This window comes from Anopheles cruzii, chromosome 3, assembly GCF_943734635.1.
Source record: "Anopheles cruzii chromosome 3, idAnoCruzAS_RS32_06, whole genome shotgun sequence".
NCBI classification, from domain to species: domain Eukaryota; kingdom Metazoa; phylum Arthropoda; class Insecta; order Diptera; family Culicidae; genus Anopheles; species Anopheles cruzii.
This window is the reverse complement of record NC_069145.1, coordinates 51,406,599-51,421,349: the sequence shown is the minus strand read 5'-3', so window position 1 is coordinate 51,421,349 and position 14,751 is coordinate 51,406,599. Positions and strand designations below refer to the sequence as shown.

At 42.3% G+C, this 14,751-nt stretch overlaps 3 protein-coding genes across 3 annotated transcripts in view; 2 read left to right on the top strand and 1 right to left on the bottom strand.

Moving 5' to 3' along the window:
• The first annotated feature begins 131 nt into the window (after nucleotides 1–131).
• Nucleotides 132–1,979, top strand: LOC128271542 (tubulin gamma-1 chain-like). Its single transcript, XM_053009118.1, has 3 exons — nucleotides 132–271; nucleotides 333–535; nucleotides 620–1,979. Exons 1-3 carry the CDS (start codon nucleotides 223–225, stop codon nucleotides 1,742–1,744), a joined length of 1,377 nt encoding a protein of 458 aa, XP_052865078.1. The 5' UTR covers nucleotides 132–222; the 3' UTR covers nucleotides 1,745–1,979.
• A 1,844-nt stretch (nucleotides 1,980–3,823) lies between these two features.
• The window catches only part of LOC128275129 (uncharacterized), a 29,600-nt gene continuing 18,672 nt past the window's right edge, over nucleotides 3,824–14,751 (bottom strand). Inside the window, exons 5-12 of the mRNA XM_053013529.1 lie at nucleotides 10,432–10,952; nucleotides 8,146–8,981; nucleotides 7,905–8,062; nucleotides 7,666–7,787; nucleotides 7,456–7,519; nucleotides 5,741–5,920; nucleotides 4,684–4,788; nucleotides 3,824–4,610 (exon numbers count right to left, since the gene is read on the bottom strand). Coding sequence (XP_052869489.1) covers nucleotides 4,477–4,610; nucleotides 4,684–4,788; nucleotides 5,741–5,920; nucleotides 7,456–7,519; nucleotides 7,666–7,787; nucleotides 7,905–8,062; nucleotides 8,146–8,981; nucleotides 10,432–10,952 — 2,120 coding nt within the window. The 3' untranslated portion in view covers nucleotides 3,824–4,476. The remainder of the gene's footprint in view (nucleotides 4,611–4,683; nucleotides 4,789–5,740; nucleotides 5,921–7,455; nucleotides 7,520–7,665; nucleotides 7,788–7,904; nucleotides 8,063–8,145; nucleotides 8,982–10,431; nucleotides 10,953–14,751) is intronic.
• On the top strand, nucleotides 9,643–10,191 carry LOC128275130 (uncharacterized). Its single transcript, XM_053013530.1, has 2 exons — nucleotides 9,643–9,687; nucleotides 9,769–10,191. Exons 1-2 carry the CDS (start codon nucleotides 9,643–9,645, stop codon nucleotides 10,156–10,158), a joined length of 435 nt encoding a protein of 144 aa, XP_052869490.1. The 3' UTR covers nucleotides 10,159–10,191.

Genomic DNA, 14,751 nt, shown 5'->3' with positions numbered 1-14,751 from the left:
ACAACCCTGATCCGAGAGGAGTGAAGCGACATTTCTGTAAACGATTTTATTTAAAAGAGTACAACAAATGAATCGAAGCAACGCAAACGAAAAGGAAACACACAAGTTAGTCGAAAAAGTTCGGAGCAGTTGTTCGTTTTACCTGTGTTCGCGTTGAACTAAAACTACTTGCCGCGAAGAAATCGTTGGTTAGTGAAGCAGTGGAACACGATAATAAGCGCAATGCCCAGAGGAATAATAACACTACAGCTGGGTCAGTGCGGCAATCAGAGTAAGTTACCGGCAGTGTGCTTGAAGATCGTCGTTGTAGAATCTCAGTTATCGTTTTTCAGTTGGCTTTGAGTTCTGGAAGCGGCTCTGTTTGGAGCATGGCATTTCTCCGAGCGGGATGCTGCAAGACTTTGCCACAGATGGTATCGACCGAAAGGATGTTTTCTTTTACCAGGCCGACGATGACCACTACATTCCACGAGCGGTGCTGCTGGATCTGGAACCCAGGGTTATACATAACATAATGTCGTCGGCATATTCGAAGGTGAATAATCTAACATACTCACATATTAGATTTTTTTTTAATTCTCACAACTACTGTATACAACTGTTTATAACTTTGGTTTAGCTGTATAACCCAGAAAATGTGTACTTGTCAAAGGACGGAGGCGGGGCCGGAAACAATTGGGCGTCGGGCTTTAGCCAAGGGGCGAAGCTGCAGGAAGAAATATTTGATATTATCGATCGAGAGGTAGACAACACAGACAGTCTGGAGGGATTCGTGCTATGTCACTCCATTGCTGGAGGTACCGGTTCGGGTATGGGATCCTTCATCATGGAAACATTGTCGGAACGCTTCCCGAAGAAGCTCATCCAGACCTATAGTGTGTTCCCGAATCAGGACGAGATCAGTGACGTCGTCGTGCAGCCCTACAATAGTCTGTTGACGTTACGCCGTCTTACGAGCTGCGCGGATTGCGTCGTGGTGCTAGATAACACGGCTCTGAATCGTATCGCCACCGAACGTTTGCAACTAGAAAATCCAAGCTTTGCGCAAATCAACACGCTCGTTTCGACGATCATGTCAGTCAGTACGACGACATTGCGCTACCCGTCGTATATGAATAACAATTTGATCGAGTTGATCGCTCCGCTCATTCCGACATCGCAACTCCACTTCCTTATGACCGGATACACGCCCTTGGCGACTGATACCGACACGCAATCGGTGCAGAAAACAACGGTGCTGGACGTGATGCGTCGTCTGCTGCAGCCAAAGAACATGATGGTATCGACAACTTCGGACAAAGCAAACCAACATCGGTACATATCGATTTTGAACATCATTCAGGGTGAGGTAAATCCATCACAGGTGCACCAGTCGATCCAGCGTATTCGGGAGCGCAAACTGGCGCAATTCATACCGTGGGGCCCGGCCAGTATACAGGTGGCACTTTCCCGCAGCAGCCCATACGTACAAAGCAGCCATCGAGTGTCTGGCTTGATGCTCGCTAATCACACCAGCATTTCGTCACTGTTCGGTCGCTGCCTCAACCAGTATGATAAGCTCCGCAAACGTGGAGCCTTCTTAGACCAATTTCGGCGCGAGGATAAATTTAAGGACGATCTCAGCGAGTTGGACGAATCGCGGGACGTTGTCGAGGCGTTAATGCAAGAATACATTGCCGCCACCCAACCGAACTATCTTAACTGGCACGCCAATCGCGCTACCGAAGCCGTTGCCATCCATTAAAAACGGATGCTACTGGAACGTCTCATTGCTATACGGAAAGGCGACATACATTTCGGTACAACAACCCCTAATTTGTTTAAAGATAGAACTTTCGGTTTAATCGAAAGTTCTTCAAACCAATCTCTACGTTTGTCTCCGAATCCTTTTAGGAGAACTAGTGTGCCAAAGGGGCATTACTGTAAGAAGTCACTAGGTTTCCATTTTTGCGAATAATCAGTTGTTCAAATGTGCCAATAGTACAAAAGACGTTGTGGAACCTGACATTGAAGCGATGATGAGAAAGAAAAACTCCGAATAAAGAACATTGAACCGTTAAGTTCTATCGCAATCAGTTCTCGAATTGCTGTTCTTGTCTATCCAACTCACCAGAAATCGTGTACTCAGTGCAAAGCCAACTTAGCGATTTGATCAACCCGTCGAGGGTTGATACAATCAGATACAACAGCATGCCAAGCTGTTGGTGACAGAGAGTGTTACACAATTTTGTATATTTAATGTTGATGACCTGTTTGATAAAACAAGAAAACAAAACAAACTGCATTAGTTTTCATGGGTGGACATTATTTTATTGTTTCTTTACTTTGGTTTATAACATTCATTCAAATCTCTTTCACTCATTCATTTCTTCAGGAAGTTCGTAGCTAATTGAATCACGGTTTCTTTAAGCGGTATCAGAACTGGCTATCGATTCGATATCGTATCCTACCCTCATGCTTTCTGACGGCCTTATGTGTTGTTTTGCTCGCAATCACTCTCCGCGAGATCTAGTAGGTAAGGAAAGATAAATGCAGAATAGCAAAATATTTTCATTTATATGTGTACTGTTCTGACTTTTTAACCCCTATCACATCGTGTATCGAAAAGCAAAAGAACAACATGATATGCATGGCCGGTTGGACGAGAAGCTGTGTCCCATGAAGGCTATCGCCTAGATATATAGACAAACACAACATTCAAAACGAAAAAAAACTTTGGTTTGGTCCACTTTTTGCAAAAACCATTATTCATTCCATTTAAATATAGTTTGCTCAACTTAAAAAAGTTTAATCTACATTGAGCAGTATATGCAAAATCATGTTTCAAAAGCCTCTTATTTTCTTTGCTTCATACAGTTGTGAAGAGAATCTATATAAATCCGAAAAGCAATAACCCCCCCTCCGTTGTGGTAAGGGACAATCTAATCTTTGGCATGGCAGCAATGTTACTCAAAATAACACGGTCAAAACTGCAGAACGCACCAAGGTTGCACATTGTACTGGTATTAGTTAAATCGGTCCGGTGGTTCCTGTTTATTCGAAAGATCGTACAACTCCCATATTTGTGATAATTGATTCAACTAGTTGAGGTTTTCATCAATTCTTACCTCACATGAATGGAATTTGGCATTAAAGTTACGAGACCTTGCTAAATGCATTACAAATCGAGGGTTCTTTTATGCTGATTCTATTAGTTATTGCTTTATGATCAAACAAACGGAGGACAATCCAACCAAATAATCACCGAAAACCATTCGCGCACTACAACGATGATAAATCAGTTTGATTTTGATTTCTGACTCTAAAACTGCTTAGTTGCCAATCCTCTTCTTCAGAATTCTGTGTATTCGTTTGCTGAATACCACCTTATACTTTGAAAATGACTACTTTTAAGCAAAGGCCCTAACGCCATCCACATTCAACATTTGCCAAACGCAAAGTGCGTTACAATAAATTGCATTGAATTGTTTAAGTTCTGCAAACTTTACAAGTTACATTTGTAACCAATTCCAAAATCAGTAATCAGCAACAGAAAATCATTCACTTTGATTCCTTTTTCAAACATTTGCTGGTAGCATTTTTTTAAATGTTTTTGTTTCATTATCATGAGTATTAGCCGCCTTTACGTGGTTTAGATTTAACAGTCTTTCTCCATCTACGTATTAGCATCTTAAAATTTCCGCTTTTTGGGCTATATTCTTGGAGTTCCTTTTTTCTGTTAACATTCATTTGTGTCTTTCTTTAAATTTGCACTTCAAAGGATCCCTTTCACCGTTCTAAGTTGGACATGCCGGCATTTTCTTAGGAGAACGACATTTCTTCAACAATGTGTTTACTGGTGTTTGAATACTTTGCTGTTGTGATCAGTGATACACCTCACAGAAGAACCTCAGTGAAATTTTAGCAGTTTTTTTATATTCCAGGCGTGCAATAGTGGAAGTATAATTTAGTGGTGCTTTCTGTCAATTTAAAACTATAAGAAGAGAGCTTTAGTAGATCTCTAAATGGGTATCGTATCCGGAGTGCATTCCAGCTGTCCGTTGTATGCGAAACTAGTCTGGTTGAAGTTCGGTCTGGTCAATTAATGAAAAGTCACCCCATATGCAAACATAACCAAGTTTTGTTCAATTGATTTTGGAGATTTTCGAGGTCAATCCTTGGTTCAATGATCCATCAACATTCAATTAATTATCGCTATACTGAAATAGCCATCGTTGACGGAGGTTTCGAGAGTAAATTTGAAAACAAAATAATGAAGATTGTGGTAACTACCTGCAATGTGGTGTTTCTTGCATAATTTTCTTTTATAAATTAAAGATAAAGTATGACAAAGTTCAAACATTCGTTCGCAACAAAGACGCAAAGATTGTCAGACAAAGCGATATGCGGTCGCAATGGACGCTGCGCCAAGCATGGCAATATTCGGTAGCAGTCGGCGATAACGCACGTCGAGGTGGGCTGAAGGTGTGATGATCTCTACAGTTCCGCCAGTTCCTTACTCTCTAGATCAAGGCGTTGCTTTCGCTTGTTGCGATAGCGCATGATAACTGCAAACACTATGCCGTTAACAATGAATAGTCCCGCAATGACGAACGATGGAATGAGAATGTCTAAAAGAAGAGAAACGTTAATCGTTGAATGACTGTCGCATAGCGACTGCGATGCGGGTTTTGAGTTGCGTACCGTAAACAGTATCCGCCTGTTTGTCCGACATGCTGTCAACGTATCCGAATTTACGCTTCTGTTCGTAATGTGAGACTAGACCGCTCCCTTCGGTTGTTCGTTTTTCTAAAAATAAATCAACCACAAAATGAGAACAAAATAAGATAACATCAGCGTGCTTTCAAAACAGCATCACGAGATGCTCCCTGTTAATTATGAACTGTTTGAATTAACCCAAGGAAATTCTAATTGTACTAACTAATGCGCTATCGCGTGAGGGGCAACTAACCGAAATGGTACAAAAAGTGCGATAAGCCATCCACACATCTTTATGCGAGTTGGTGTCTGTGCCATGTAATGGGAAATAGAGGCAATCAATTTCATTATCAACTAGACGACCATACAATGATTCCGACCATCGGTCGGATCCTATCAACAATGTGCGAGTAGTCGTGAACAAACGTTTGACACAGCATGATGATTTGATAACAGTCATCATGCTGTTTTCTATTTTGGAAACTGGAGCTGGAAATGTTAGTTTTTGAAGATAAACTACTTTTTGTAACAAACGGTCATTCACCGGTACCGTCCTTTGTATGTTATTTGAAGCAAAACATTGTCGAATATACAAGTTATATGCATGGTGGATGGTGAGTTCAATTGACTAAGAAAGCTAATCGCACCAGGGAAAAGCAAACGAAAAAATCCACTCCTGTTTTATCACGCGCTTTACTTTGTAACTGATGACGCACCAGAATGTTTATCGAAAACAAACAAGCATTTCTCACGAGTCCTTTTGAGTAGCTGTACGTTAAAAATCTATCAGTGTCAAACGATGCTTGTCATTTTCCTCTAAACAAAACATATTTATAGTTTACGCTTACTTCACGTAGTTACGATACGTCGCACAAAGAAAAACACGGAGATGCTCTGTGGATTATTTTCTCTAACTTTTCGTAGCTGCACGAAACATCTAAACGCATTGTTTAACATATGACAGTGAAGATGCATTCAGCAACGCGGTACTTTCAAAATCGGTAAAACGGGGCGGCGTAGATATGTTTGTGTGCATACTTACCAATGCAGGCCGGCAGAACTCGATTCCACGTGTGTCTCACGGTACAGATCAGCTCTCGACTACTTTCGCCCGTATCAGGAAAGACGTGCAACGGGTCACAGACATACGATGCCCGTTTTTCCGTTCGACGCACGAGTCGCATGTGAGCCGGCGTCGGAAATGGCACTTCACACCCAAGTGCTAGTTGGGAGTAAAAGAGAGAACAAATGTACCAAATAAGGTGAAAGAATAAGTTGAAACAGAGAGACCAGTGCTGGGAAGAGAGTTTCGCTTGACATCTAAAACGGAAGTGCACGAAAGGAGGGGAAACTACACTTTTGCAGTAAACATACAATATAAACATTAAAGGCCTCAGCACACATCCGAAGTTCGTTTTGGAAATCAAATTTCGGAACGTCAACACGCGTTGTATTGGATTGTTATATTCAGATTACTGCGCAAAAGCACGTTCTCTTAATATAACTTAATTATTACTTGTAATTCAAACACAAATTCATCATACAACTGTTTTAATTCTCGCATCAAAACTCTAAATATAAACACAAATCTCAAACTTCTAAATATATCAAATCAAATCAAATCAGAACTTCTAAATATAAACACAAATAATCTGTCAAACAACAAAACAGCCCGAAATATTTCGCCCCAACCACCACACCTCCAACTATACGAACCTTGACAAATTTGCGACCCCAAGGCTGTCTATTTTATCAATTTTGCTTTCAACGGAGTAACTTGACGCCGTTGCCGGTCTGAAGTGTCCCATACAATCCAATGCAAGACAACGCAATTTGCCGTTCCGAACTTTCATTTCCCGAACGCACGTCGGATGTGTGCTGAGTCCTTAAAGGTTGCTGACGACGTTTTCGTTTAAATTTGTCAAAAATACTTCGTCGCAGTTGGTTACAATTAAGATCACTCTAATAAGTTTAAACCAAGAGCCGGCTGGCTTGGGCTAAGTTCGTTAAAAAAGCATTCACACATTCCGAGAAATGAATCGAAATGTAAACAAATGCTTTCGCATGGCCGTGGCAATTCCATATATAAATAAATGAAGCGCATGCGTTGCTACATTTCGGATTTTCGCTAACGAACCTGACCCAAGCCAGCCGTCTTTTGGCATAATCTGTATATTACAGTAATCTTATTTAGCAATATTCCTTTTTGCTAGTATAACCAGTTAGGTGATGATGATGACGACGACAACGAAGATGTATTATTGGAATCGGAATTCGGATTTACGGGAACTTTTTTTCATCGAAAGACGAACTTATCAACCAAGTATTTCCAAACATCATTTGCAACTTAAAAAATTATTAATGATTCAGTGCGAACAAATACATTCAGAGTAAGATCATTGGAACAATGCATTCATTCAAATCTATTGACGGTGTAACAAATGAAAATAAATCTTCCAACTATCCAATTGAATTTCTGAACTCCTTGGATGTGTTTGGCTCACCACCGCACAATTTACGCCTAAAGGTTGGCTCCGTAGTAATTATTATGAAACATTTCGTTGAAAGTGAATCATTTCAAACCAAATGTGTTCGAATTTAAAATGTAACATAACGTTACAGATAATTTTTGCAACGCCATGGAAACATACTGCTAAACGCCAAAATAGACTAAATGAAGCAATCGCACACTTCGTTATCTCTTTCGACTAATCTTTTAGTAATCAGTTGTGTCATGTACGATCTATTGCAGCTCACCTGTATAGTGTAACAGCACCCCTCGTTTGGGATAAATTATTTTTGTTGTTGTCCTCACAGCCACCTTTTTGGTCGATGAATAAGACACACGAATGAAAGGGAAAGAAAAATTGCAGGTCAGATACTAAACTAAGTAGCACCGCATTCGGCAAGAACTATTGATGATATGGTTTTCCTTTGTTACAAATTTGTTTCGTTGAAGAAACTTACCTCAAGCCGCTCCTGTAAGCTGACAATTTCTATCGGGCGTGTGCTTTCGGTACAGCTGTGGAACAATGTCTGATTCGTGTTCAAATCTACAACATGAAGATAATCTCGGCATTCCTCGTCATCTATGCACGCAAAAGTGAACGCATTAATGTAACATATCAGAGTACAGTTTGGAAAGAAATAATCACATTATTTAAGACATTGGGTGCCCTATTAGACAAGGTTGGCATTCTACTTACATCGTAATGCTATGTCTAGAACGGTTAGTTTTATCCGTTGGTTTTGTCCCGCGTATAACGTCCACCGACAAATACTGTCACCGATATAGTATTTCGGATAGCCAGGAGTCATTAGAAACCCCTGTCGCAAAGGATGTTTTAATAACGTACGTTGAACGCTAAAAAATAATACAACACGTTACCATGAACAGATCACAAATCTGAATAATTTCAAATCTTAATGTAATATCTCTGTAATTACCTCATGTATTTTTTGTGAAATTTTAATGATTCTAGGCCAACAAAACTGTGAGATCCCGAACTGGTGACGGTATCCTTTTCGAGCTGTTCGTTGTTTTCAATCGCATCTTCGTCTTCTTCGTCCTCACCAAGCTCAGTCGAATCGACGCCCGTGTCATAATCAATGATGGGATGAAAGGGTTCTTGACCACCACCAACGTCCTGATGCACTGTTTCCTGGATATTCTTAAATGTTCGATTGTTGAAGCTAAATGGTATGTTATCTCGGTCTTCCAGTGTATGACCAGTCTGGTTCGCTTCCGTTTGTATCGGCGGTACTTCCGGCATTGACTCTTCAACCTCTGGCAGATCAATCCTTTCTTCGTCCCAGTGACCGATTGTAGTCTCCAAACCTGCTACCCGCGGTGACGGCATCGTTGGCGAAGCATCAGTAAAAGTACTGTGCATCTTTTCAAATAGTCTAGGCATTGGGATGGTGGTGTAGGCAGCAGTCACTCTCGTGGGGGTTGCTATACCAATTACACTGATATCGTCCGGTCGGAGCGAACTTTCTTCCGGCAGAATTTCTTTTTCGTAAATTTCTACATCTTTGGTCGGTGCCGGCAATACAACAATGTCCAAAGTTTCTGTTATTCCACTACCATCGCCAGTGGTTCCAGAATAGTTTAACTCCCGTCCTTCAAGGCGCTTGAAGTCTGTGTCGCTTTTGAGGATTTCGTTGTCACTATCATCCACCACAACCTCGACATCCTTCTTGAAGTAGTACTCGTTTCCGATTTGTTTTATGTCCTCCACGACATCCACATTACTGGGCAGTATTTTCAGTACACGGAAGTCCTATCCATTGTCGCGGCGTCATCGGAGATGAGATAAATGAGAAAAGTTTTTGAACTTATGCATATGCTGCGGAAAACTTTTAATTATGATGTGATGGAAAGTTATTTTTTTTAAGTTTCTTTAAATTGATAGCTTGGGTGGGCAGCTTTTTCTAATTGGGCAACATAGGGCAGCGTGACGTCGGCAAAGTGTTATCTGCACTTCACCTTGTTATAGACAATGTATCTCTGATAGAAGTTTTGTACAATTTTACAGAGTGTTTTTTTATGTAATGATCACACACATTGTATGTTTTCTCCTAATATGTAAGCTGTTAAGACGGACGACGAACGAATGCCTAATGAGAACGAAACAAAAAGACTACTTACTACTCATTACTTGGAGTTGGGTTGAAAAGATTTCACGAACTGAAGCCTAAAAGATAGCTTCTTTTTGTTCTTGTTAGCACAATGTCTATCCATGCAACCAAGGTTATGAATACAAATAAGAAACACTTGTGTTGATCATGACTCCGCCATGTCACTGCCAACAACGTTTTCGGATTGCGTCTTCGTAAGTAAGTATTAATAAAAATCCTCTGGTTTCTTTCCAGTGCATTGCGCCGTACATTCGAGAACTGTCGACAAGTTTTGTGTGCTTCGTGAATCAAAACGAGTGAAAAATGAAATTACTTGCTCTGTCCGGGCTGCTGCTGTGTGCTCTTGTGGTATGAATCGTCAAATTTTACGATTTGAGATACGGTAACACAATGCACGATTTACACAACGTTTTGTAATCCTTTTTTCAGTCAGTTACCACAGCGCAAACGACCAAGTCCCCTAAGATTTTTGCAATCCAGCAAGCTGCTGGTGTAATTCTGGGGCAAATGTCGGTTTTTCCCAGTGTCGTTAGCGATATTACCCAAGGCAATAACGTACAGGCGAGTGTCAGCAATGGGCTCAACGCTGTTAACATAATCAAATCTCAATACACCTATTTCGACACGTCTTACACTGCAGCGGTGCCGACCACGTTACGCACAAAGCTGACTACATATTTTAATAACTTCAAAACCGCCATTACGAGTATCGAAAAGTACCTAGGGGCAACTACCATATCTACCGCCAACCTTTCCACCGCACTGGACAAGGCTCAAAAAGAACTCATTAATTTGGGCAGTGTGGTCTATCAACTGTAGTGTGTTCATTAAGTGTTTGGAATGTGTTAATAAACTGTGCAACGATTGAGCACTTTGAAAATTCTCTTTGAATCGTACTAAGATAGTTTTTTTTTTCGAAATATCACATTGAATGTTTGTCTTGTTGAAGACGTACTGTTAGCTCAGCTGATTTGCATTTATTTCAATAAAATTTCAGTGTCAGACCTTTACTTTTAGAGGTACAACTTTAAGTCACGTGATAATTGTGTTCATATTGAATGTCGCATATTTTTTCTGATGAAGATAACTCACCTGCGAGAAAACTTTCTGTCGCTGACGGTTTCGATTCCGGGCGGCTTCCATCTCTAGATTGGTATCATCCGTGCCATTATTAGTCAGTTCATCAATGGGTTTAAATATTTTCAAATTATGAAACGAATGAACGGTTGCTGCGTGCAATGGCTCTGGGCGCGGTTCGCGCCTTCGGCGGGCAGCGCCCCAATCGACGGCATTCTGGACAACAGCCACCGATTCATCATTGAAATCATCTCCGTTATGTGTCCCGCTAGACATCTTTTCGGTTTTTGTCATTGAAACACTGGTCTGATGACTTGCACCATTGGCACCAAAATCCGAGGCAGGGGCATTTGGCAGCGTTCGTGGCGGCAAATAGTCGGTGGAGTGCGAATCTATCCTCGAAGTGTTGTGTTCACTGTTATAGGTATTTTCATCGTTGCCCTCATCATTAGAATCGTTTTCGCCATCCAAGGGCTCCCAGTGAATCTCATTGCCAACTATTAGATGCTCGCCACAGTATTTGCTGACACGAAAATCTGAAACGGAAGCGAATATCGATCAGCAATTTAACTAAGCAATCAGTTGATCTCTGTTGCTTTATGTAACGTTGTGTTTTTATCAAACTCGAACTGACACTCGATGTATGACTCAGACTAAATGCTTTAAATTTCTAACGACTAAATAACTTGAAACTACGTAAAAAATACTTTGGACACCAGGTTTGTACCAGTAATTCAGTGTCAGTCTAAATTTGTCTCTTTCGCGTATGAAGATTCCGCGCTCCAATAAGCTGAAGCGAAGTATGTAGCGACTCGAAAGATAACGGAAGAGTCGCGTACAGTAATATGGTGTTACTGATGGGGTGCAGTTTTTTCTGCAGTGGACCGCCTGAGTCAATATTAGGAATTGATGACGCTTCAAAGTTTATGTCTGAATAAACCTAAACATAAGCCTTAAAGCGTCGCAGAATCGTCTTTGTAGACAAAAAACCGTATCTGTAAGAACAGTCTGCATCGTATCGTATTGGAAATTGAACACCATAGCGGATTGCGAAAATATCCATAAGAATTTACAGTTTGAAAATAGCGATGTGTTGTTTTTATCAACAACCGCCCTACGGAAAGAATTCCAACTGTTTTATCGCACTCCTTCGCACTATCGCAAGACCGAAGCATTGTATTTGTTTGTTCGAAGGATATAAATTCATATAAACTGCGGATTTGTGTGCTTTGAGAAAAAAAATGATCCCATTTACTTTCTTGTGTGTGTGTGTGTTTGTTGGTCAACAAATGTGGCGTCGGCCCAAGCTCTTTCCAGAAATTAAACAAATCTATCTATTTAACATATTTCCGACGATGTATTTGTTGAAAATTTCGCCGATTTGCAAACGACTGACACAGACAAACAGTGGTATCTCTTTTTGCGAGAATCGTTCTATAATCAATTCGTTTTAGGGCTTGAAGTTTCATTTGGTCGGCCGATGACAGCGACAATTTGTGATTCTAGACGCGTCTTCTGGATGCTTCAATTACAACTGCTGAGTGGTCTTGGCCTACACAATGTTAATGTCTGTTGCTAACTGTAACGCTGTGCTTTAAAGGGCGGGTTTCTTGGCCCCACGCCCTGCTCTTTCTAGCCGCTGACATTCAAGTAAGGATGAGGCATACTTGAGACACGCAACAAGTGTAATGAACGTTTGCTTTCATTTCCAAAAACAAGCTTTGGATAAAACAAAGTTCGCCGGCTCGTGTGTCTACTTTCACTGTGCTCACGCGTGCCTTCGTGCCATCTTTCGTTAAATGAATTGCACATAGCCTACAAAAAACCCGTTCCTTCAGTCAGTGTTTATTTAATGGAAAATGTCCTTACAAAATAGTGAAAGAAATCTTGATAAAAACTGGAAACTGAACATTGAGCAACTTAGAAATGATTCTACTAAAAGATGCGCATTCTGCACGCAATTTGCCTAAGCCCCAAACTCATCGGATGTCTGCAAGGGTCGAATACCCGTACGGGTCCTTGCCGATCGGGCGAAAAAGTCCGATCTCGGGGGATACTGCCCCGGGCTGCGGAGCAGTTGCTCCCATTTGTGCCAGCCGCGTAACAGAAGCCGCAAGCGACACTTTCCGTTGATAAACGCTGTCTGTAGGCCGGAGCAGGTGATCGGGCAAGGACTCAAATATGCGGAGCCGTCCTCATTGCACACCAGAACGCCGCTCGCGTTGCCGGAGGACGGATATGGTACGAACACCCGGGAACAATCAGCCCTGCAGTCGGAGACGGCACGAATCAATACCCTCAGGTTGGACTGGCACGGTTTCGGGCTTCGGCCACAGGACTGTGTGATTGGATTGAAGTATCGGCGTGGTGTTCCGGCACAAGACATTTCCGTGGCCTTGCCGTTCTCGCAAATGTAGTACCGCGTGCAGGACGTCTCGTGGGCCAATCTTACCGACGCCAGATTTGGAGGACAAAGGTAGTCCGGAGCAGTCGACGTGTTGTAGCAGCTGGTAGCCGCACCGACGGCTTCAACTACATCCTGGGCAGCGCTGAGCAGAAAAAAGCTTGCCATGAGCACACACAGCATACTGAGGTTCTGCAGTGAAATGGAGCTGGATCGATCCTTGGCGTTGTTTAACAAGTGTTAGCGTATGGTTCAACCGTCACGAGTAACGTCCCTCGCCAAACTGAACATGAGCGTCCGTAGCAAACACAACCATCTTGGGCTGCAAAGTGTTCAAGTACGGATTCTTATGCAACCGGTACACAAATAAATTGTATGCCATATTTTCCAAAACTAGGACGTGCCCGAACTCTTCGAGCCAAACACAACGGTTATGGTTAGCGCAGCTGACGTAAAAAACGCTACCTGTTGCATTACCATCCTTTGTCGTTCCTTTGCCTTGCCAGCGTAAGAGCACTTTGGTATGCGTTTTTATGCATGCTATGCGACATGTGACATGTGCATGCGATGCAACAACCAGTTAATCTATACCAGGTCATTTTCGATTTTCAAATTCTACGTACAACGGATGGCAACTGAGAAGTGGGCCTGCCGAGGGAGTCGTGCAAAGGCTGTAGGCTGAACAATCTAAATGGCCGTCCTCTGATGGGGTGATAAATTTTATTCAATTAACCAATTTATCGCTTGAATTGTCAAGCCCTAGGTCGAAGCGTGAACCAGCTAAGCGAAGGCCTGTTCCAGTTGTAATCGATCGATCGATCGAAGTCTTAGTGTGATCCGACCGGTGCCAGATGACTGTTTATAACCGTCATCCGTTGTGGCTTGACCGGCTGACACCGGGTAGTTCACTCGGCTGCCTATCAAACATCACGCTCACGACCGATTCAACCGTTTTGAAACGACCATTACTCGTTTTCGGGACCGGTACAATCGCAAACACAAACAAAATAAGCCAAACAAAAACAGTACCATCAAAGTGAAACTCTACGCTTGCGAGATATTAGCTTAAAAGATACCGGAAAAGATACCGGGTACAGTTGAATTTAAGCGATTCCAAAAGTATCCTTATAAAATGTAATGCAATGTCAATGGTTTTTAGATTGTTTCCACCGATACCGTCAAACAAGGGCCAAAGTAAACCCTCTTTTGCAGCAAATAAAAAACGAAACAGTTGCAAGATATAGCTCTTGCACTGGTCCACTTTTCTGCAAGGCACGTGTGCGGAGGTCCACACTGAGTGGAGGTCATCGGAAGGCATAATCAATCTTGTCGCCCAATTGCCGGTTCGGTATCCTGGGTTAGACCGGAACCGAACCGAATCGTCAGTCATGGTTCAGTGATGCTTCTTAGGGTCCCTTCCTGCTGATCATTGCCCCGTTGGCCGATACCGTCCGGGACTCGTGCTGCACACACATTTGTCGACCAAATATTTGTCATCTGACTTGCAGCGTTAGTGAAACTATGGTGACACGGTAACATTTTACTCGGTTCGGCTCACATGGCGTGTGTTTCGCCAGGCAAGTGCGAAGGTTCCGTGGCGAAGTGACAGACGGAGGTCGAACGCGTGCTACAGGATGCATTTTAGGGATCCCCTCTCAATACAACACCCTTTGTATCCCGAGGAGAACAAGGACCGCTACCGCTGTAGCTAGGGTATGGACAAATCAGTCGAGGGACACAAATCGGATTCCAGTTCGAACGTGGTGCGAAAAGAAACATTGCTAGGGCAACTCAATGCACCACAATCTCATCCACGTTGCACATGTTCACCCCGTGACTCACGGCGTCATGTCGTTTCGAACACTTTCGAATTATCCTGATTCCGAAATCGCGATTCCTGTGGTTAACTCAAGCAATCGTCTCTTTCACCG

Bases quoted from the DNA above. Each gene is read 5' to 3' on its own strand.
- LOC128271542 (XM_053009118.1), top strand. From the start codon at position 223: ATGCCCAGAGGAATAATAACACTACAGCTGGGTCAGTGCGGCAATCAG. The intron at 272-332 runs GTAAGTTACCGG...ATCGTTTTTCAG, and splicing joins GGGTCAGTGCGGCAATCAGA to TTGGCTTTGAGTTCTGGAAG. The intron at 536-619 runs GTGAATAATCTA...ACTTTGGTTTAG, and splicing joins TGTCGTCGGCATATTCGAAG to CTGTATAACCCAGAAAATGT.
- LOC128275130 (XM_053013530.1), top strand. From the start codon at position 9,643: ATGAAATTACTTGCTCTGTCCGGGCTGCTGCTGTGTGCTCTTGTG. The intron at 9,688-9,768 runs GTATGAATCGTC...TCCTTTTTTCAG, and splicing joins TGCTGCTGTGTGCTCTTGTG to TCAGTTACCACAGCGCAAAC.